General features: G+C 40.0%; 1 protein-coding gene across 1 annotated transcript in view; it reads left to right on the top strand.

Moving 5' to 3' along the window:
• Window positions 1-24841, top strand: part of CNKSR2 (connector enhancer of kinase suppressor of Ras 2) — a 177758-nt gene that overhangs the window by 7447 nt on the left and 145470 nt on the right. The window contains exons 3-4 of the mRNA XM_010571380.1: window positions 5849-6051; window positions 17518-17605. Of these exons, the coding sequence (XP_010569682.1) occupies window positions 5849-6051; window positions 17518-17605 (291 nt within the window). The remainder of the gene's footprint in view (window positions 1-5848; window positions 6052-17517; window positions 17606-24841) is intronic.

Raw genomic sequence — 24841 nt, forward strand, 5'->3', positions numbered from 1 at the left:
GTGGGGTCTCCCGCCCCGCCCCCCCCCCCCCCCCAAATTTTGAGGTGTGGTTTTGAAATGGCTGCCACATGCTGTGGTATCCATGTGATGCCGTTTTGATCATTCATTTAAAAATTTACCCAGGCTTCCTGAGAACTGAGGGCTCTCATGAACTTTACTGTTTCCAGGTTGCTTGTTTAAAAGCAATAAATAATACATACAGAAATTATACTCAAGGATTAAATATGGAAGATGAAAGCACTGAAAAATAGCGAGGAGCAGAATTAAGCTTGCCTGAGGTTATCCTAAGTCCGTTTCTTAGCAGTCATCTGCTATTCTTACCTAAACCTCCTGCATTCAGTCTGTGAATAAGTAGAAAAAGACTTTTTCAAAAGTTGCCTTAGAGAGAAAACTTATGATTTCACCCCTGTGGTTGTTATCCATATTACTGAGAGATACCAGGCATAACTGAGAAGTTACATTTCTTTACATGTAATTTATTATACACCACACACAATTTATTACACAGTACAGCTATCTAGACTATAGTGTTTGTCTTTTCAAAAGGTTGCCATTTTTTCCTTCTTTTAAAAATAACGTTTGTGTGTTTGAGGACAAATATTTGCCAAAGGAAAATAAACCTTTACTTTCTGTAGTTTATTCAGTCATGGTTGCCTTCTCCAGAGGGGCAGCAGAAATTAATCAATGTAAGCACTGTTATCTGCTCTGCCTGCCTGAAGAAACTGTTTTTATTTTCCTTTTTGCCCCCAAGCACCACTGTTACAGTAGTATCTTCAGTTCCCATCTTGTGTCTCTTTGGTAGGAGTTAGCACTGGTTGCTGCATGCCTTTTGCTCCACATGGTTTCCAGCAGCTTTCTGGGCTGAAGAGAAGCAGCAGCTCTTTAGGGAGGTAGGCGGAGGGGCCATACGCTCATTTCTCTATCTTGGATTATTGCAGGAGTCAAATGATGTCATTGAACTTGATGTGGCCTTTGTGCTTGGAGATGTAGAGGCATTTGTGGCTGCATAAGAGCTGTGATCAAGGCATCTGTTCTAAGGGGTTTCTGGATTCGTTAATGGGTCTGTGGCTATGTCTGTATTGCATATTGAGGTGTGTTTAGATCTGGACTTCTTTTGGTGTCGGAGCTTGGCTTTTTTAGTTAGCTGAGATGTCTTTGCATTTGCAACGGGCAGCATAAAAATACCCTAACCTAAAGGCCTCAGCAGCTTCTAGACACCCTGTCTGAGCCCGCAGAGACAGTTAGCACTATATGAGTTAGGAACACTTTACCTTTTAACCTGTGCTAGCAGTGTGAGGTGCCTTTCCCTGCCAGCAAGCGTTAAGTGAATTTAACACAGGAAAGAGATGAAATGAGCTTTGATTTTTTTTTTTTTTTTTCCTTCTTTTTAAATTGGGGGGAGGTGGGGGAACAACTGATGAACATTGATCAAGCTAATCCAAGAAAATTTCACCTTACTTCCAAAGTTTGGTTACTGAACTCTCTTCCTACCCTGTGGTGCTGGTGTAAGGGTGGGCTGGTAGAGGGTCTCGGTTGGCTCTCCTCACCAAAAAAAAGCAAAACTCATCAGTGATGATTAGAGCTGCTGCTTGTCAGTGTGTGAAGAAAAGAGCTACAATTCATCACTCACACTGTCATGTGAAGCCACAGAAAAGTAATTAGCAGGTAAAATGTCTATTAATAGCTCCCACCACCTTTAGTTCGAACACCTGCTGACAAGCTATTACTCTGTGTAGCTTAGCTTCATCAAGTTCTTGTTTTGCGATTGCCAGAATTGACTGCATTAGAGCCATTTCTGTTAAGGTGGGGTGTCTCTGAAGAGACTCTTGCTCCATGGCCTCTCGTTGAGAAAGCAGATGCGTAGACTTGCTTCGCTTCTCGTAATCTCTACAAGCATGCAGAGATTTCTTTGTGGTTCTTTTAGAGACTGTGAATTTATTTTGGCTAATGAAAGCATAACTTGTGTTAGCGCCGGCTAAATGCAGAGTAGGGGAAAACAAAGAATTGTCTCCTTTGCCTGCAATTATCTTCTTACGGTGCTTGAAAATAAACGCAGTGCATTTCTAAGAAAACCGTATTGTTAATAGTATATTATTGCATATAAAGTATGATTAAACTTGGCAGTTATTATTTGAGCAAGCTTTTTTCCAGTATTAGAACGTGCAACTCTTTGTTCGTTTTAATGTGGGCCAGAAATATTGGTGATAAACAAAGTGGGGATTTTGTTAGCTTGGCTGCTGTTTTAGGATCCTTCTACTTGAAGGCTTCAATAAACACAGTTGCCCAAAAATATGTTCTGCCTGAAATTTATCTCTGTATTTTCCATCCCTGGCTTTATCTGTCTCCTATTACAGGTGGAGGCTTTACCAAAATCAGTGTCATTCCTCATGTAGGACTGAATTTTTTTACGGAGCTTAAGTGTTACAGTTGTCCCTCAGTTTTTTATGTTAAAGGACACACACACATTTGGTGAATATGTGTGAAAATAAACTTTGTATCTGTTAACGCTGTCTCTTCCTTTCCACACATCTGACGGTGAAAAAAGACATCTGAAAAAGAGTGCATCTGTAGGTGGTTGTCACTTGAAATGTTAACCAGAGGCCACTACGCTTTTATCAGAGCTGATTTTCTAAGGGAGCACATCCGTAAATGCAGCCTATTTTTCTGCCATAGAATAAATTTTTGAGTCTCGTTTTGCTCGGTCCGCAGTGTTCAATATTGCAGGTTTTCTTTTTGCTGGTGCTTCCCTTTCTGGTGGGACTGGAAGCCCGCACGTGGCTGTGGTGGGCACGGCACACCAGTGCAGACTGGTACCCACCGCCCGCCTCTCCAAGGGGATGAGGTACAGACAAGGTGACGAAGCGGGGGATGGAGGAAGAGAGGGGGATGAAATAATTTGGGGTTATCGAGGAGGAGCGTTGGGATCCAGCTGGGGCCTCGGCGCGGTCTCCCGGGCTCCTTCCCCGTGCCCCCCCCGCTGCCTTAGTTTACCTCACGTGGTTTGAAGGCGAAGCGCGGTATTTGGATAATCTCGCTTGGCTTCTTAAGAACAGCCCCTTGAATTACCAAGTTCAGCGTTTCGGCGTGTCAGAAGGATGGAAAGCCTTCGAGGCGCCCCCGTGGCCGGCCTGCGGTTTGTGGTCGTTCCCCCCGTGTTTGGGGGAGGTGAGCGCCGTGTTGTGTGGGGGCCGTGGGGCTCGCTCGTGGTGGGGCTTTGGTTTGGCTGATCTGTAAGGCGTTTTGTGTGACGTGTCTTTCATCCAGAATAGCTTTCATTTGTCCCCCCCCCGTTAATTTTGCCAAAATGAGCTAGATGCTCAAGAAGCAGGACGCAGTAAGAACAAACCTGTTGGTTCTTTTTCCAATTTACTCCTACCCAGTCCTTGATCTCCATCATGCTCTCTCAGCCACAGCAACTGCGGGAAACTGCAGCAAAAAACAGATTTATTTTTATCTGATGTTTATCTCTTTAATTCGGACTGGTTTAGTAAGTTATTAGTTGGGAGCCGTTTAGCTGCATAATAAAGTACGTTTTACTTTTCCATCCCCATTTATTTTTTTCATCTTGTAATTTTTTATTTATAACCTAACTCTATCTGTAGTATAATTGCTATCGAATATTTACATGGTGGAAGAGTCACTGCCCAGACATACAATTTGTCTAATTGGGAGCGGAACATGGTGGCAGAGGATGGCGCCTGTGCAAAACCTGCAGTTGAGAAACATGCCCACAAAGCCTTCCTTGCCCAAAACACGGATGGTCACAGAAGTTAGAGTAGCGGTTTTTAAAGTGCAACCTCAGGGTATGGTCGCTTCCCTTTTAAGCCGATCCCCAAAGTGCATCCTCTCCTGCGGGAAGGTGGCTGTTGTTTTAGCAGCTCCTTCACAACGTGTTTTCGGTTTTGAAGCACGAAATGGGGCTGGCTGGCGGACGGCAGGCGAGCTGTGTGCTGAAGTCTCTCTTTTCCGTGATGCTCTCCCGTTCGCTTGGGAGTGGATGTTACGGGAGGGCTGGGGGCTCACCAGGGCTAGCTTCAGTGTAACTGTGTAATTAAAGAGGAGATTAAGTTCATTTAGTAGGTGGTTTGGATTAGGAGCATGACAACTGCTGTAAATAACCACCCCCTGCCCCAGCTATCTCCTATAGAAAAAAGACTGAGGTAAATAGCTTCAGTGGTCTTATGTTAGCATTGGCAAATACATCCTGCATTCAGCTCTGTGGCCCCCAACGTAAGGAGGACATGGACCTGTTGGAGCGAGTCCAGAGGAGCTCCGTGAAGGGCTGGAGCACCTCTCCTATGAAAATAGGCTGAGAGAGTTGGGGTGGTTCAGCCTGGAGAAGAGAAGGCTCCAGGGAGACCTTACAGCAGCCTGCCAGTTTACAAGGGCATGTGGTGATAGGACGAGGGGTAATGGCTTTAAACTGAAAGAGGGTGGATTTAGACTAGATGTAAGGAAGAAGTTCTTCCCGGTGAGGGTGGTGAGGCACTGGAACAGGTTGCCCAGAGAGGCTGTGGCTGCCCCATCCCTGGCAGTGTTCAAGGCCAGGTTGGATGGGGCTTGGAGCAACCTGGTCTAGTGGAAGGTGTCCCTGCCCATGGCAGGGGGGTGGAATGACATCATCTTTAAGGTCCCCTCCAACTCAAACCGTTCTATGATTCTATCCCTTCTCCCATCTCCTCCTTGTGGACGTATTAGCATGGGGACCAAACCGGGGGCCTGGGAGGAGAGCTGGTGAGGACAGGGTGTGTCGTTAGGAAGTAGATTTTTCTGTGTGCAGCTTTCTGCATCCTACTCTGTCATCATTTGTGGTAGGAAAGTAAGTAGCCCCTTCCATCGTCAACTGAACAAGTTGTGAGCACCCCGTGTTATAACCCTGTGATGTGCTTAAGGTGAGGAGCCCCTTCAGAAGTCCCATTTTTCTCTTACAGGAATAATAAGCTCAAGTCTATGCAATTGCTTATTCCTTTACAAAGGCAAAAGAAAATCTCTTTTGAAATAACTCATTCTTTGCATTTGTGAGGAAAACAAATCTATTATAGAAATAACAAATCACTGATGGTACTATATTATATTGTAATTGAACATTAAATTAGGGCATTCTCCAGGGTTGTTTCAGCAACATTTGTATATTTGAAGGATGTTCAAGTACTATTTGTTAATATTTCTGCATAATTATTTCTGTCTGCTGCACAGCTGAGGAATGCAATTTAAGTTTAAGGGATTGACTCTTAAATGGAAGCAAAGTTTACAACTTGACTTTAGAAGGGCAACTTAGACATTGAGCAGAGTAGCACTGTGTTCTCTGCTCTGTGATTCTGGTGGTCCTTTACTGCTAACAAGAATAAAAATAACGTAATGAATATGCTTCCTCCACTGAAACCAACAAAAGACTTCGGTGTCACGCTGTGTCCATACTGCATACTTCTGCCAGTTGCAAGCCCTCTTGCCTAACGTGATCTTAGGAATCGGTGTGAGTAGGGACATGAGGGACTGATCCCTAACCGTCAGATCTACTGAGAGGACCGTCTGATCTACTGAGAGCGATGCACTGCTTTGAAAATCAATCTTCCAGACTAGGTTTTTTTCTTAATTTTGAGATTTTTTTTCTCAGTGCACTTAAAACCAGCTAGAAGATCACTCATAATTTTTCTCTTCTTTTGTTCTATTTTTATGCACTTCAGAAACAGAACATGCCATACATTTAAAAACTAATGAGTGGGTGTATTTCTACCTTAATTATTAGGAATGGTTAAGTTTTGAAGCAGAAGAACAGTATTGCTGTTCTCGGTACTTCATGTTCAGCTGCAAAGCTAACTTTCTTTTCTTTGTCTTTTTTTCAATGCAGAACTATGGTTTGGAAACAGAAAATCTAAAAACCCTTTCTCACAAACTGAATGCATCTGCCAAAAATCTGCAGAACTTCATCACTGGGAGGAGGAGGAGTGGTCACTATGATGGAAGGACCAGCCGCAAATTACCGAATGATTTTCTGACATCGGTAGTGGATCTGATTGGAGCAGCTAAAAGTCTGCTGGCTTGGTTGGACAGGTAAAATCTCCCAAATGTGTCACAGGTAACCAGATCATGCGCACGCACACAAACCCCAACTTCTTTAGAAAATGTGACATAGACATGGAAATGGAAGCAGAATTCATTTACAAATTCTGAGTGGATATTTGTAGCAATTTTTTCTTATTAAGTCGGCATGCAATTCAGGTAGCATTTCAGTACAATACTTCTAAATGCACTGCAACCCTACACATATCTGGAAATACAATATAGCAACAACATGACATCATTAGGTTATATATGTATTTTATTATTAATACAGAACAACACTTTGACCTGCATAACTCGGGTTCATTGCTCTGATAGTATCAAATTCACAAAACTCTGATCATACTTTTCATTATATAGGTGTCAGTGTATACTTCCAGTGTGTGTGTGTCTAAACATGCATGTTGTGTTGTAGTTTTTTTAAATGGCAGTGAAATACCTCTGAAACTGTAGATGGAATTGGAATTATGTTATACTTTTACCTCTATTACCTAGGAAGTATGTGGGACCAGGATTTAAGTGCTCTGCTTTACTGTATCTGTAGTGACATTTATAAAATGTATCACAGTGCTTTTTTTAATCAGCAAAAATAAAATGCTTATCTTGATTTAAAGGCATATCTTATTTTGTATCCAGCAGCTGAAGTTTTGTTCAAAGCATGATCTTTGTGTAATTCTTAAAATCCAACAGAATTATTTGGATTTACTGCTGTGGGTTTTGTTGTGTTTCATTTTCCTGAGGAAAACTGGCTTTTGTCCCATAAATGATTTCCATATGAAAGGTTTAGGTGAGGCATGAATCTTTTCTATTTCTTAAGCTGAACTGCAAACTCTTTCTTTTGTTCAGTAGATTGCAGCTACCACTGTTGCTTCTTTTCTCCTCTCTTTCTAGCCTTTCCACAAGTTTCAAAACCGGACTATCTAAAGTTGGGCTCCTGAATTTCTGTTTAGATGTTTAACATTCGATGTGCACAGAAGCAATACAATCTCGTGGAAAGAGTTTAGTATTAAGACTTGAAAAATGGGGAATATATTTTTAGCTCTGCCTCTAGCCTATTGTTGTTACTTAGAAGACCTGTAGGCTTCATTTTTTCTCCCTGCAAATAATTTTTGGCAGAGAATAGCATATCATTCTGGGCTTTAAAACAGAATGAGCAGTAGAAAACCATGTTCTTTTGCATAGGCAGATCAGTGTTCACCACTTCTTTCTATTTGGAAATAACCTCGATTGTTTTCTCATTGGAATTGTGGCTAATGGATAAAGACTGTTAGTTACAAAGATGAATTTTTATTTTTTTTGTCATAAAATAGTCTGGTATTAAAAGTAAACTTTCAAATGTATATACGTTTAACACATTGAAAAACAATGTGTTTTTGGCATCTCAATATGAATTTAGTGTTTGAACTTCAGGAAGAAAGTAGTTGTTGACGCTAGGAAACATCTGCATCTGAGCACTAATGTGTCACTGTAGTACTGTGCACCGTACCCAAATTATGGACTTTTAGTATTAAAAGACGAATTCAGTCTGTGAAATTTGTTTGTAGCTCAGAAGTGTGTTGAGAATTACCTCTTAGTAAAATTATGTTTACAAAGGCAGCTATATTGTATTTGTCAGAGGTAATTCTGTTAGCAGGTTTTAGTGTTGGTAGGGGAAGATATCTCATTAAATAACGTCTAAAAACATGCATATCAGTTCTACTCCCAATAAAATGCAAAAGTCATTTTGCATTTATCTGAAGTGACAGCTGCTCAGACCCAGGAGTTCCAAGAAGTTAAAAATGAGGGCAGCCATGGTGGTAGCCGACTTTAGCAATGCTGTCTTTAGTATCCAAATAAGGCTTCCTAGAAGTGTTATTTCAATTTCGTACAGATTTCTGGGAAGGTCCTTTTGAATATCTGTGTAGCTTAAACACCTGGTTCTGGCAAATGTTTTCTGTAAGGTTTGAAGACTTTTCTGATTTATGAGCATGTGGGTGTTTTGGTTAGGTTTGTTCGTCCTTCGTTGTGAAGCCCCCAGATTAGGATGAAGGCAGGCCAATGACTGCATTTTTCTCAGGAAGTGAGAACGCCTGGAGATCAATAGGATTCTGCTTATTGTATTCCTCCTAAGAAGCTCTTGGGGCCACTAGGGGGAGATAGAAAGATTTTAAAAATAAAGTATTTAAAGTCGGGAACATGGATTTAATTTCATTCTGCACAGTTGTTACTATTAAATCTGGGCCCCAAATCTTAGTTTTTGGTTGGTTTCTAACACCAGTTCCATCTCTGGGGTGTGAGAGAGGGGAGAACAAACCATTAGGAGGAATAAAGCGGCTATTAGGGTTATCCACCCCATTGTAACAGCCATACTAGGCTGCCCCTATGCAGTGTTTTTCAGGTCACATCTGGAAAAAGCAGCTAGCAGCAGCTCCAGTTTGCATAGAAATGCAATGATGTGTTTTTCTTGTGTAGGGAATGGTGACGACTCCTTACAAGTTGTGCTTCACTTGCTGCTCTAGCGAGCTCTCTTTTTTTACGATGTTTTTGTATGACACTTAACAATCTATAAGGACCTCGTTAGGCCAGGCACAATTATCAAAAGGAGTGCGAGAGCTGTGATTTGCTGAGTTACTTTCGCTGCGGCTCTTGCAGTGCCACTGCGCAGGGCCAATCCAAGGATGCTCTTTGTTCCAGGTCTCTGCCTGGAGCAGTCCTACTTCCAGATGTATGTCAGAGATTTGAGTTTTAATGAAAATTAGGGTAACTTTTATTGCCAGGCTTTAAAAGTCTTCTGGTTTAGTTTAATTCAGGAACTGGAAAACTTAGTAGAGAATTCTAGCTATTTTCAAAAGAGGCTGGCTGATGATTTTGAGGAGCATGAAATAGCTCTCCAATAATGTCCTGTAAATAAACTGTCATCACACTAATAGATTATGTCCTTAAACTTTTTAGACTTATTCTAGCTTCCTGTTACTTTCTCAGCCCACAAAATCTATCCTTTCTTCCAGAAGACTTCAAAAAAATGTTTTAGCTTAATAATGTTTTATTTTATACTCTTTCCTTAATCTTCAAATTCTTCCAAGCCAATTTGCTGATGAGATTGGTGCTTTACTGAAAAACTATGAGAGTCATTTGTGAAAGTATGGTGCATTTCCACTTGACACTCCTAGGCTGATGGAAAAACCACACTTTAGGCCATAGCAACAAACTACTTACCTGATGTTCAAAGCAACTTGACATCAGAATGTCTCCAGTGATACTTCTCAGGAATTAAAGAATGATATATACAGTCATCTAGGTGTTCTAGACTTCCAGTTAGATCGTTGGTGTTCTTTTCAGTCTTTATTCCTGTAATTCATTAAAGCTGTATTCTTTGGAATAGTAATATATGCCATCTTTCTGAATCCTCCTTCTTCTCTGATGTGTCAGATTCCTGGAAATTCTTCTGCCTTTTATAGGCCTGACACACTACATCCCGGGGAGGAATTTTTTAAAATGTATAATTAAAGTAGGATTACTGTTGCGAGTTCACTACTGTGGATCCACAACATGAATGACTTGCAATTTTGTGGCATAAAGCTATCTCTAACCTCATAAAAGTATTTTTTCTGTACGGTAGTATGTCCAGTAATATCTGCACATTTAATTGAAATTGAAATTAGGCATATTTATTTCTGTTAATCCCAGGTAAAGTTTTGTCCTAACAACACACATTTACAGTCCACCTGAAAACCACTTTGTAAAAGTGCTGCTTTTTGTGTGGATGTGTTGGTGTTCACTGCCTCTCTGAGATTTCTGAATTAAATATACATCATCCATCTGTGGCTTTCTTGATCTAAAAGCACCATGAACAACTAAAGGATGTTGAGAATCAAACTACTGTTTTCATCCTTAACAAAATTTTACCATGTTACTGGTGAAAAGGTCTTCAGTGACACCAGTGAAAACTTCCCAGTTTTGTCCAGAGGCAAATATGAACTGAAAAGTGATGATATTATAGGGATCCCAGAAAATTCTTCTGAGCTCCAAGTTTAGACCATTTAGCAATGCTTATAACTAACTTTCTCTCTGGTTAAGACACAGCCAGCTCTTCTACTGTACTCGCATCTCATTCTTTTCTACTAAGTTGCTGCTGTCTGTTGATTGTACTACTGAAATTGTGATGAGTCCTGAGTGAAGGGTGCTCGAATTCGTCCAATACTTTTTCTCCCAGAACTTAACAAACCATCTGACAGACAGACAGAAGGTTGTATTTTCATCAGAAGTTGGCAGACCACTGAGTGTTGAGTTTGTCTCCTAATGAGTCAGAGGCTGCTGCAAAGTGAAGGCAGCCTTGGGAGCGAAAGCATCTTCTACAAACCCTTCAAGCACCCCATTTTCCCCCTTCAAGTCCCACAGTACCTCGTATGTTTTTCTTCTGTGGGACAGCTAGATTTAACAGGTAGAGCTCATTACTATAGTCGTAAGTGGGAAGAACCGTAATGCTCCTTGTGGAAGAGGAAGGATCCTGAGGGAACCTGACCTGGGGCGACATTTGGTGGCAGCTCTATGATCTCTGTCTCTTCCCATCTTGTCTCCTTGCTCTGCCAGCACACAGCTTGTTCGCATCCCTTGCTTCTGCTGGTGCTGTCTTCCATGGTGCTCTTGGTTTGATATGTTGTCTTCATTCGCCTCCACCACGCTTCTGTCGTCTTTGCCAACCAAACACCCTGGAAATCTGTATTTCCTGCTGACTGCACTAAGCAAGAAAAATTTCTTGGTTGTGCTTCTGGGCTTCTTGCTTCTGCCTGCTCTGTAGTGCTTGGGCCGTATTATCTGAAGCAAGGACTGCTCATACCATATATCTTGTGCAACACCAAGAAGAATGTTTTGGATCTTAGCAAATAGTAACAATATCTGTATAAACTATAAACGTGGACTTAGAGACTGAGTGAGGAAGGGATGGTTGTTCTTAGGACTTTAACTGAGTCTTCATTAAAGACACAATTAAGATGATGCGGTAGTTTATTTTTCAATTAAGGATTTAAAAAAATATAATCAACTTCCCATGAGATAACTACTACAAAATTTTGCGTCTGTTGTTGTGTCACAGATTTTAATGGTCGTGAATTAGGATTTGTCAGGGAACACTGGATTTTTTTTTTTTTTTTTAGTGTGCTGTTTAACTTGGCCATCTGTGTGGGCAGTGATTCAATATGTCTTTCACAGCAACTCTCCTGTTTTTCACCCTACTACTACCCCCTTTTTGGAAATAAAAACCTTAAACTGCTCCTGCAGATTACACTGAAGTCTAAGTAGTAGGAACAAAGAGATCTTGTGGAGATAAATTTTTGTATTCAAGCATTTCAGTGCTGTGGCCAGAAAAAAGCTAGCAGGCTGACAAATGTGCACCGGTCTGATTAATTTACCACTGCTGTCTGGATACATGAACAAAATGGAACAAGGAGATGAACAAAAAGCCCAACTGTAAATAGAAATTGTTGGTCATATAAAAGATATGGGTCAAATTGCTGACAGTAGCAACAAAATGTAAGATTTAGGAGTAAAAGGCCTTTCTGGCAAGTCTGGGTCTGCTTTTAGGGCCATTCACAGTGGTGGGGTGTAATCGTTTGACTTTTACCCCCAGGTGGGCAAGTCATTTTGGCATGGGTTTAAACGTGCTAATTTTCTGTGAAGCACTTACGTGTATGCATAAGTCCTACTAAAATGTGCGCCTAAAGTTAAGGACATTGGACTGCTTCAGTGGTTAAGTCTGGACAGCAGAACAGGACCTCCAAGACTGGCTGTGGGCTATGTAAACTATTTTGGTGATGTTCTGTTGTCTCTGGAGAAGTGCAGCCTGCGATGCTGTAAACACTCTTTGTTTACGAATGAACAATTCTAGGTGTTCAGTTTCAGCGCACCCTTTAAGCCCGCTTTGTCTGAAAGCGCTCTGGTAGCAGAATGCATTCCCCACTCAAAAATGGATCTCCCCCTTTTCCCCATGGTGACATACACAATGCATACATTTTCTTCCACTGTAGGTAAAATGTGTCCAGCTGGATTTCTTTGTCTCATTGTTTTCGGTGAATAAGCCTTGGTGATGTTTATGGTGTGACTGTTTTGTAGTTTTAAGTAAAGAGGAGCATTCATTGGGAAAATTATGCTTGAATGTTTGCAGGCCTATAACTTCTTACTTACAAAGAAAGTGTTACTGGTTTAGAGTCTCCTTTATAAGAGACTTCATGCAGTCCTGTTAGCTGTGCTTGGTTATTGCTTGTCCTGACAGGGTAAGTGTGGTTTGCACACAAGATGGTGGGGGAAGACAAATGAAAACCCTTACAAAAAGAAAGCAAAGAGTTTAGTGATTCTTTACTCGCCACATGAATAATGCACTTTCTGTCAATTGGTTTTCAGTCTTAAACCTGTAAATCTTATGTTTCCTTTATGCATTTCCCTTTATGCTTGTTTGAATGGTATGCCAAACCTGTCAGTAAGTGCTGCCTAAGAATGCTATGGTACTTAAGCATATTGTGCTACTGGAACAGCTGTAAATGTTTAACAAAGCACTCATTTAAAGAATTCCTTTATCCAGTGTGAATTTTACTGCATTCCTACCTGATTCTACATAAAGCAGTTCCATTAGAAATACAAATAAAATGTTTGTTTCATGAAAGCCTAAAAATATGAATCTTAGACGGATTTGGCACAAATATATATGCAGTGATATTGTACATTCAGATTTTTATTTGAGCTTAGTGTGTTACTTTTGAAGACTGAGTTATATTACTGATTTGGTTACCTCTCTCTTTAAAAAATTTTGGACTATTATGTTTAATCAAACTGCTCTGAGGATGTTTTCCTTTGTTAGGATGCTAAAATAAGTATGGTATTGGTTTTAAACCCCTCACAATTTCTATTGTTATAAAATAGCTCAGTACTACAAGCAGTGGTGAAATATGATTAACTTTTTTGGGGGGGCAATGCTTTTACTAACAGCAATCTGTATTTGTTCAAATTACAGCTTTTTAAAGTGAAATAGTTATTTCTATGTATCATTTTCCTCTAACCAAATGCTATGTGAAGCAGACAGATGAGGAGGTTAAAGCATATGAGGCCGAAATGTTGATGATGTAGAAATACCAAGTGTATGCATCTCCTTCACAATACCCATCTTTTTTTAATTGTTCAGAAAGGATTTTCCTTCACGTGCAATCAGTAGCTGTGAGTATTAATAGTTGTTGAGTTGTAGTATTTCTTAATTCTGTGTGGAAATTAGCTGTGCTATATTGATGTAGCTGTTTTTTCTACCAATCCTTCAGGGTGGCTTAATTAACTAATGTTAGATAATATAGGTTTTTTGCATTCTGAAAGATGCTGATACTACTAAATACTTTTGTTAGATTTCAGTTCATAAAAGTGTATACAGACATGCATGTGTGTTACAGCCTGCATTACACATGTATAAACAAATTTGTGTTTCAGAGGTGTTTTATTATTTATCTCAAACACTGGTTTAAATAACATGAAAAGAACCAGTAGCTCTGTCATACCAGGTGTTAGGGACACCTTATTTCCTATAGATTAAGGTCTTGAAGTTGATTGACTTTAATGTTACAGTAGGTGCTTACTTTTTTTTTTTTTTTTTAAGCTTTTAAGCTTTGGGGTTGTTCCCCCCCCCCCGTGAATGAGGTATTTAGAAGCTCTTCTTCTATTGGAATCTGTGTCTAATAAGGTGCAGGCCCACAATGTGGGTTTGCACAGGGGAAAAATTAAGACACTCCTGCTTTTCCAGCTGATCACAAAACATGTATGAACTTAATTATCCTTGAAACCTATTACCCACCCATTTGTGAAAGTGGTTTGAAAATGGCTAATGGCTTCAAATGTTGGAAAGGAGAAGGCAGGAGAAAAAAGAACAAGGGCAAACCCACCCTGCACGTGCGTGCAGGAGCATTGGTGTGATTGCTTGTATCTCCTTTCCTGAAGATATCAGGTGTAGAAAGGGTAGACAAAGAATGGAAAGGAGAAACCGGGAAGGGTCTGGAAGAGGAAACGAATGGAAAGGGCACGTGGTCAGGTAGGGGCACTGTGGGGCTCAAAGGTGTTTTCATGTGGGTGTTGCAAAGGAAGAGAATCCCAGGGAGGTTTTGAAGGAAGAATAAATACATTAGAAGAGAAACTGAGTAGAAAAGGTTCCACGAATAGGGAAACATATGTTGGAAAAGGTCTTGGAAATGACTGACAGAGAGGTGGGACGATGGGACACTGAGGTCACCGTCACAGCAGGAAGTGGGGCAACATGTGGCCCCAGTCCAAGGCCGTTTTTCGGCTCTAGTTTAGCTTAAAGAGCACTGAATTGGACAGCACACGTGTTGAAAATTGCAGTTGTTCTCAGGGACTTTTCTTAACTGGAGCTGTAGGAGGTACCTGAGACTTCAAGGTCTAAGGGACTGTGAAGGATGTGGCTTTGAAAGAAAAGAGTAGAAATTGGAAGCTGATAGAAATGGTTCAGCCAGGTCAAGGAAATAATTTTTAAAAAATAGAGAGAAGTGGTCTAATTAAACGAGGAATTCCTTTTACTTGGTCTGTGTCTGATGCCTTGAGAAGGGAAGTGTTTTAGCAGCCAATTGAAAAGTTACAGTGCATGTAGGCTTTATTTGCATTTATACATATTGTTTCATCTGTTCACAGTCAATAATATTAAGCTTTATTAAAATTACAATCAGTGGATATATTATCAATGAAGAGGGTTTTTGTCAGATTGGTGTTTTCCACTGTCTTTTATGAAATCCAATCAGTGATCAACAGAAACTTCCTTGTAGGATATTTTGGTTGAAACTACTGGCATGTTGTTATACTAAGTCTTGCTGGACTTTTCACTGTTGAAATTGAGGCTTGGGATGTAATACCAAAGTACATTTCCTTTGGTGGTAAATATTTAGAGAAGCCTTTACCATTTCCCCAGCTGCTTATGCAGTAGTGGCTGTATAATTGTGCCTGCAGATTGCTTCCAGGGAAGTGGTCTGAACTGGGGAGAGGGAGGAAAGGGAATTGCAGTTTTACTGGTTCAATTTACAGCAATACCCCAGAGAGTCATCGGCAGAAACTGATGTGAGGGAGTCGATTTATAAGCTACAGAGAGCTACAGGGGAGGCAGCTCGAGGACCCCTTATGTATTCTGCAGGAGCTAAGTCCATATAACATGGACCTGTCTCCTTATCTTTCCAAGTTGTGAAGCACTTTTCAAAATATTACATATTAGCTATTGATTTTTAGTAGTCTTCTCCCTCCTGCTGGCACGCTTGCTGCCTGCTTCACATGCTGTTTTCAGTAAATCTTCACTGTGTAAACTTCAGTGTAACAAAAATGAGTAATGTCTCAGTCCCTTTGCCTGTTCTTCAATGCCAACAAAGTTTATTTGGGGCATTTCTAACGATCTTCACTAAGAGCAATGAGGTAAAAATGTCATTATTTTCCTCGTGAACCATGAAACCAAACTAAATTGTAAAAGTATGAGGGAAGATGATGCGGTATTGGAAGCCAAAGCCTACCATGCGATTTTGTTTAGAGAACTGCTGGAGGCTTTCAAATGTCAGATAGATTCCAGTTGTGTAATTTGAGGATCAAATTGTATTAACATCCATACTTACAGTAAAATAATACCATTTGCTGGCTTGCTTCCATTCATCTTCAATAAAAGTGAGTTCATAAATGAACATGACCTTTTTAAATCAAGGTTTCGGGTAGATTTCAGAACCCCAACAGTTACAATTTTGAAACGAAAAATATCAGTGGTTTTGTACATCTTAGCTAATGTACTGTTTTAAACACGATTATGGTTCATAACCAAGCAGTTCAGTTACCTTTTATCCTTCAATATGCTCACACGTCTCCTGAACTTCAGTAATAATCTGTACGTGTGTCCGTGGGTAAGCCTGCTGTAGCGTGTACCTACTGTACAGCTGCCATATACTGAATAAAACTTGAATTGTGAGTATATGTCTGTGTCAAATAGCTTTTATAAGGCACCTTTTGGAACTTAACCCACACGCTGTCTGCTAAGTCCTCACTCTCTTGTTGCTGTTATGTTTCTTAAACTCTGCCTAGCTTCCAATTTCTGTACTTTTTATTTTAAAGAGAATGTACTGCTTTTCTCCCTGGAAAATATGGGCAGAAAGTATGTGTTGTTGTATGATGTATTACATCCAATTAAAGCTGCTAGACTTGAGTATGCACCTCAAAGTTCATTCTATCCTATGAGCCATCAGGGCCGGACTGGGAGCCCTGGAGAAGAAAGAGGGCATTGGAAGAAGCAGGAGAGGAGTTCACATGGGTTTATTAATGGACAGTTCCAAATCTGCCTGCACTAAAATTTCAGTAATTCTGCATATGCAAAAGAAATTTAGAAACCTATTAAGAACCGGTAGAACTATATTTGTAGTTCTCATTTGGACATGCTTATAGCAGAGTTCTTTGTAGTGGAAACTTGTCTCTAGGCTTTAAAGAGGAAGGCATAATACCGATCAGCGCTGTAAAACTCCTAAAGGTATATGGGAGTATGTATGCTCTAAGAAGTGATGAAAGAAGGCAGTTGGGGAAGGGACTAGTCATCCAGCTTAATTTAAAGGCAGCCACACTTAATAGATCAAGATCTCTAAACAATACTTTTGTTAGTTTAGTCAGATATTACAATCCTTGTGGTTCTAACACAGACTTGTAGTACAGAAATCAGATGACTGCCAGCCTCACTAACCAGATACATTTTAGCCTCTAGAAAGCAGGCAAACCTCTAGGTAGGCAAGCATTTTAAACATCGTAACATGAAATTTTAAGGTACAGGATACGTGCAGGTGACTTCTCTAAATGCTGCATTGCACTTTTCATTTCACTAAGCACTTCTGATTGTAGCACAGTGTGGGGGATGTTAGGTTGTGCCTCCAGATTAGCCTCTGCAGCCGCTTCTGAGCGTTGATGCAGCTCTGGCTCTAAATGTTATTCTCCCCTTTGGATAAAGATTTTTCTTCTTCTGAGTCCCCCTAGTACATTTACCAGATATTAGATCAGGTCCCAAGAATCCCAGTGAATCAGCCAAATGCTTCTCTGATCTGAGTCACATCTGGACACCATTCATATCACAGGTGGAAGCGGTGCCTCTGGTTGCCTTTATGAGCGTATTCCCAAACAGATGCAGAAGGCAGGGTGGGTTTCTGCGGGAGTAAAGGCAGTCCAGAAGTAAACTGGAAGGCTATGAGAAATAATGCTTTTGTAAATGGAATTTCTTAAAGAGGAACTTAAAAACTGCAAAACCAAGGAGAGATGAACGTTTTCCATGGATATGTATCCTGTATTTTACAGTTTAGTAGTACATTTTGGGTATTCTGTGTGATTTTAATATCTCTAGAAACAATGTGTATTAAGCACATTGTGCACCAGTGAAGCAAGTGGGCATATGCTAGTGCTATTCAACATTTCTTTTCTTCTTTGTTTTTTTTTTAGATCGCCTTTTGCTGCAGTCACAGATTACTCAGTAACAAGAAATAATGTCATACAGCTCTGTCTGGAACTGACAACAATAGTACAACAGGTATGAGACCATCTGCTTAGCAATTTATTTTTTCCTGAATTTTAAATGGCCATTACCTTGTTCACACAATTTTGTGTTGCTCTGTCTGTATCATTGTCTAACAAAAATAAGGGGATACAAGTACTTAGTAAATGGTTTATAAAAATTCTGCTGCCTGGTTTTGTAATACTAGTCTGGGTTGTGCTGTGTATATGCCTCTGCATATCTCAGTAGCAGGATTCATCTTGGGTTCTGCAGTCTAATATCACCACTATAAATTTGTGAAATCTACTTGATAATTTGCATATTTAATTTCTTATACTTTGTCTTTAATTTTTAATTAACTGTCTGGTTCAAAAGGTCTGTCTATATTGGACTTTAGTCATCTGCTCTTTCATACAATTCATAACAGGTGTCTAGATGATAAGATGACACATGTCCCTATGAGGCTAGGATATTTTGAACACGTTTTTGTACATCTACCCTCACGAAATCCAGAAGTAGGTACTGAGAAGCACTTGCTTAACAGGCTTCATTTGGGAGTGCAGTCTAGAGAACCTTCCCCACCCTTCTGTTGCTTCTCAGTGCATCATTTAGGTCTGTCCCTATCTTTGCCTGTGGTTCTGCTAAAACTGAAGAGTCTCTTTTGCTGCGAGTTCAAACTACTGTTGATATCAAATTCTGTAGAAATAACCTAGGAAGTTAAAGTAGTTCTGTTCAGTTGAGCATCCTCGTTTACCCTGACGCACGCATTTCTGAGAGCAGTCTGCTACAGATGACTGTGAAGGGCCTTGGTACCATCTTATACCATCAGTTGACCAGGCGGTGCAGCAGTGCCCATCATGCGGAGGGAGGAGGGTCCAGGGAGGGTTCAGGGTTCTCCTGGTGGCTCAGCAACGGCAGAGGGAAGGGACCGCTCTCCCGAGCAGAAGTTGGAGGGAGTGTTTGCACTTGAGAAGGTGGAGTGGAGAAAAACGGAGAGAGTGGGCTAGGAAGGAGCCCCGAGGAGACTTTTTCTGTTTTTCAGAAGCATCACTCTGAACTGAGCAAAGCTAAACTTATCCTGTGGCTTCTTGGCATGACTTTATATGACGATACTTTTACAAGAAATGCATTTTTCTCTGACCCTTTCATAAATGTATGCAACACTGATGATTAGTTGGGTTTGCCTCCCTCCTGAGTTGGAGAAGAGCAGTATTGCTAGTCTCGTGTGTTCAAGCTTGGGAAATGAAAGTTTCTCACTTTTCTATGTTATTATTAATGATCAATTTCCCTCAATTACGTGTGGGGTTTTTGATGCGGAAACGGAGCATGGGCTGTTCCCTCCCCACAGGCCACACAGCGAGGGTTCCTGTTTGCTTCCCAGGCCCAAGGGCCGAGGGGTGCCCCACCAGTCCCGTCCTTCAGCCGCACTGGGCTTCTCGCCGTCACCCTGCCCCAAACTGGGACGGAGGTGCCGGCGGCGGTGGCTGTGGAAGAAGAGCCCAAGCCTTCGTTTTCTTGGCTGCCTTTTGTGCGACACGTGTTTTTTATCTGTTGTCCCGTGGCTTGTTGTGCCCTTGTTGAGCTGTGAGAAGGGGTCAGTACTGTGAGGGCATCCCTTCCCCTTGGCCAAACTCTTCGTTTTCCACACAAGGAGCTGTGCATCGCCGTCTAGTTTTTCAGCTGGGGGGAAGAGCCACCTGATCCATTTTCATGTGTCCACTGTTAGTGAGAAAGTGGGTAGAATATCAACCGCTGCAGTATTTCCCAGGAATTAGCTCAGTATCGGTTCATTTTCTCACAAATTCATCCCTATCCATGATACTGCTAATTCACTATGGTGTAGGTAAATGCTTCTCTATGTACATTTTTCAGTGTGAATGAGAGCAAATGTTACTATTTAATACCTTTGGAGAGCAGCAGTTTTATCTTTGCCAAAACTGACATGATTCCCCAATCAGGAAACAGTTCAGTACATGAATCCATACTTTGAAATCAAAAGGAGCATTTATGTGCCTAAATTTAAGCATGCTCTGAAATTGAATTGGGCTATAGTCAGAAGAATGATAATGAAAAATTCCGTTAGTAAGTAGCCCTAAACACATGTGGTTTGATCTCTACTTAAAACAAGTGCATTCCAACGTAGCATTTCAAAATGTCTTTGCTGAGCTCTTCTTTTATGTGATCACTGAACACACTGAAAATCCTCATTGTGCTTTCTTAAGGCTGTAAATTGAATGTTTCAGTATCACCTTATCAGGTGTTTTTTCTGTCGCAGAATCCGCTTTCTTTTGTATGCAAAGTACTTTATAGTACTTCACTAACTTACAATAATTTATAATTTAATTAAAAAAAGTTTTTCATTCGTGAAAAACCTACAGAAAGCAATGTTACAATTGTTCTTGTAACAGTAGCTAACAACAGATTTTTAAAAAGCTTAGTGGTTTATTAAAAAATATACAGTCTGTACATTTTTTTTACACCTTTGACTTTTTTTAAGACATTAATTCAATTTAAAAATAGAACTCCAGTATTCACCTCAGTAACTGAGCACCAGCAGGATTGAAAACTGTTTTTTTGTGTTGTTTAAGTTACAGCCGACGTTCAGATTTATTAACCAAAAATGATTCTTTAGTCAAGATGGAGGAAAAGTTAAAATTAAGCTGGCTTGCTTGAATTATTTTGCACGTTTTGAGGCTAATTGTAATGTCAGTGTTTCTTCATAGAATTAAGTGTTGTTGGGTTCCTCCCCCGCCCCATTATCAGTGCTAAATGGATAATGAAGAAAAAAAATGACAGAATTATGTCTCTCTAAGTATGAAGTCTAAAAAAATCTATTGAGTGTCTGTGCTTTAACCTTTAAAGAATTAGAAAAGTTGGAGTTATAATACCTACTTAGAGAGAGACTTTGGAATAAAATGCAGAATAGCACATAATTTGTTTTAACCGTTTCATTTCCTATGTGTGTTGCACATTGCCCAGGACCCAACTAACAGGCCAGCATGCAGTGGATGGATATTTGCCAGCGGACACAGGTCCCTCAGAGCACTGCAAGTTATTATTGTAACCTGCTTTGCATTCGCGCTAATCATCTGCTTCTATGCAGCTGTTTTATTTTGGCTTAAGGATTCCCCCCCCACCCCCCTTTAGGACTTTAGGATATTGTTTCGTAGAACTTCCTGCAGGTTTTCACTCTTAATACCATCCTCCTGGCTGATGGCTTATTTAATTCAGGGCTTGCATTCTTGTTTCATTTTTATAATCATCTCTTCCCTTGCAGCAGAACACTGGAGGAAAAAAAAAAAAGGATTTAAATAACAACCAAATCCATGGACTATCGTGATTTTTGCTACCGTTCCCTTGCACTCTCTGCCTTTCTCTCCTACGCCTATCTGCCTCCCCACAGGAATCGGAGGCTGAGCATTTTCTGTACTCTGTTTATACTGCAATAAGTAAAAAAGGCCTGTTCTTTCTCGATGGTACAAGATAGGTGTTAAAGGGATATGGGTGTACAGGTTGAGGGGGGGAGGGGGCGTGAGATTGTTTTGGGTTGTGCTTTTTTCCCTTTTGGTTCATTCATTAATTTAGATTTATGTTGACATAATTGTTCAGTCACAAATGCCTATAAGGAAGAACATGAGTGACTCCTTGTCCTTATGGCGTTCATGAAAATCTTGCTGTTGACTTAGTTGGGGTGTTCGGCTTCAGAGGGTGCCAGGGACTGGTCCTTTTGAGTGTGCTTGTTTTGATTTAGAAAGGTAGCAGTAGCTACAATGATAACTGTAAGGAATAGAAGATTTATTGCTTTCTTAGGAAATCTGTAGGTAGCTTTTATTATCATTCTCAATGCTTTTATTCCTCAGGAACCCATTAAGGTTTCACTAAAGAAGTTTTCTTCTTTAGAATTAAAACCCCGGAAATCTTGGGAATATCTGAAAAGTCTAATTTTATATTGACTTTGTAAGTTATCAGACATTTAAAGAAAACTTTACTGCTGAACACCGTAGTTCTTCTTATTGCTGTTTAGTAGTGATCATTAGTAGCACTCATCACGTATTTTTTACTTTCCTTAATCAGCTTTCACAATGATTTGCTGTGTTTATTTAGTTTTAAAACCACTGATGTTTATCTCGCAGCTTTAATGTCTTGTGGGATTTACTTAGCAAGATGCTCCAGCAGAAACATAGCCGTAGGCCTGTAAATACTCCTTTATAAAAGCTTCACTGCAATTACTCCTCTGCCTAAACACCTTTTTGAAGAGGAACTATGTGGTGGAAGCAATTTGTGTAGCAGGGCTGGAGATGGAGAGCAGTCACTTGGCTGACATGTATCTGGCTTGCACTGTTGTCACAGAACATACTTCTGACATCATCTGTCTCACACCAACATTTGGAGGTAAACTCAGATTTTTGGATGACACGGGGTGAGAATCTGAATGATGCAATTTGGGAGGTGGCGGCCAGGATGGAAGATGGCTGAGAAAGACCAAGACACCCACCATCCACAAATACTCTGTCTGGACTGGATTTTGAGCTAAAAGCCCTAATATAGAGCACATACAGAAGTGCCCTGTGCACTGCCTCAGCTGAGTGATTTGGAGCTTATTCCCCATTTAAAGGCATTTGAGGTACAAAAAAAATAAGTGTGCATATACTCTATGCCCTGATGGACTCAGTTCCAATGCTAGAGGGGTAACCTTTGTTGGGCTTCTAGCCATTGTTCTCTCTCAGATAGAAGATACGGAAAAGGATCACAAATTATTTCTTGAGTAATGCACTATTTTTGTATGACATTGCATTTTTTTATAATCAAATGGCTGTAACTTATGTGGATGCATTTCAAATATTAAGTCACACTGAGAAACTAAGTGCAGGCTGGTTTTCTATTTTAAAGGATAAAAAGGGAATTTACTTTCTTAGCCCCCTGCCCAGACTCAGAATCCAAATGCAGTAATATAAAATGGTTCTATTGTTAGGACAATATCAAATACGTGAATAGAGAAGAATAATTAATATCCTTAGTACTATTGTTACAAAGTATCTCTCATATAATCTTTTCTATCACAATTCCTCGCTTTTGCTTTTAAGTCCTAGTTATTAAGGACTTTGAGGACTTGCTAAACATAGCTTCAAAATTTTGGATTTTAGGTCATACCAAGTAGCTAATTACCTCAGGTATCTTTAGCTAATAAACTGGCTTTAATAGTTTAGTAGTGTGAATGTTTGATTAGTTCCTCGTTAAAGCTGCTTTGCGCTTCCAGATTGCTGGGATTTTCAAAGCAACATGTGTTTGATGGAAACAGTTATGTATTTAAATTTTAAAGTTTTGAAATCAGCATTATTCCTTCCACCCCAACTTTGTTATCAAACGCTTGCAGGAAAATCTTTGTTAGCCTACTGTGGTAATACCCCCCCCCCCCCTTTTTTTAATAGAACTACTTCATGGTGAGGAGGCCATATTCTTGGAATTTAAAATATATATGCATACGTAGTACACTGTTTATACAAAATGCCCCATTTCTGATAAGTGTCTGAGTAGGGGGGAAGTGTACAAGTGGGAAGCTGAATAGATGTGGTGAAAAGTTAAAACCAGAACAAAAAAGCCCCCCTTGAAAACAATACCCAAGCAGTATCTGCCTAGAGTACATGGAATCCAAATGGTATTCATGTGAGAGTGTTTAACTCATTGCAAGTAATGCTGACAGAAATTTAGACTCGCCTTGTATCCTTCAAGTGCTGCTCTTATGCAAGATTTTCTGTTGCATAAGGTTCAAAGCAGTGCTCAGAAGCAGTGGTGTTTCAGGATATGTATTACCCTGTGCAGTTGTCTTCATATTTAGAAGTCAATGTATGATGTATAAGGTAAAATAGAATGTAAGGGATTGTTGGAAATATGAAACTGGTTTTTGTTTACAAGAAGCTCTATCAAAGTAGTTTCAATTTATGCTCTTTAGCAATGTTTTTCTCTTTTTCATGGTAGAGTGGCTTATTTCTCTATAGCACACTTTTATGGCAAATTTCAGATGTAATTTAATGTCATGTAAAAAGTGCCTAAGGTGCTTAACATTGATGCCTTTTTCTGATTCTGGTAGTTTATTTCTGCTATTTTATTATATTTCTTTTTCCCTTGAATTGGCTTACTTGTAGATATATTGTTGTCTTTTGATTTAAGTTTTGAAGTCCTTTTTGAAATGGGATTAGGCACAGAATAGCTCAAAGTTTAAAACATCAATAATAGTCTATAGGGATATGAACCACTACTAGAAATAATTTGATGCCTCATTAGTTGTCATTGAGTTATATGCTGTAAAGAGATTTTTTTTTTTCCCTAAACTTGTGTAGTCTGTGATGTGACATTTTCAAAGTAGCTTATGAAGCCACTGGATGCTTTAATAAAAACGCACCCTGTAAAGTCCTGTGAATTTGTTAGCTGTGTTCTCTTTTCCATTCTTAGAGAAAGTAGTTTCTTTTCCTCAACTATGGAAGAAGGAAAAAAAAACAAACCAAAAAAACCCCAAAAGATTGCTGACTACATAAGAAGCTTAGTGACCAGAAAGCAAAAATGGGTTGATGTTGGCTTGGTTTTTTTTTTGGGGGGGTTTTTTTTTTTTGGTTTGGTTGTTTTACTTCCAGATAAATGATTGACAGCCTCTGAACATGGGGGAAAATGAAACACAAAGCAGATTAATTTGTGGAAAAAAGAGTAGTCTTTTTGATGGGGCATATGCTGGTAAACCAATGCAGCTGTAAAATTCTTCCAAAAGGAGCCTGAGTGGGTCAAGGTGATGGTGAAAGAGTCAGGAACTGTTGAGTTACTTCATGTACTCATGGAAGCACTTGCAGAAAGTAGCAGAAAGTTGGTGGAAACTGAGATAAAGTGTAGACAGAGGGGGAAAATGTGTTTTAGTGTAGCAATGTTTCCTTTAAATAAAACCTTTTTTCTTAGACTGACTGTTGTGGGCACTGTGTCAGTGCTTGCTGAGTTTCCATTTGAATCACAGTTTCCATTTGAATAGAGGCGGACAGAGGATATGCCACGCTTCCTGTGTAAATCTTTATAAATGCTACATTTAATCATTAATGATGATAGATTAAGATTATGTTGGTTGTATCAGTAGAAGTGAAGACTGAGACTCTGCATTTCTTTTACTTTGGAAACTGAATCCCTTTCCAGAGACAGTACAGTCTCTGTAACCAGGTGCAGCGAAGCAGGATTTCACTTCCCTATAGACACTTAAAGAAATGATGTGTTGCTAAGTAGCTAGTAGAAGCCCTA

Source organism: Haliaeetus leucocephalus, unplaced genomic scaffold, assembly GCF_000737465.1.
Source record: "Haliaeetus leucocephalus isolate CR32 unplaced genomic scaffold, Haliaeetus_leucocephalus-4.0 Scaffold317, whole genome shotgun sequence".
Lineage (NCBI taxonomy): Eukaryota > Metazoa > Chordata > Aves > Accipitriformes > Accipitridae > Haliaeetus > Haliaeetus leucocephalus.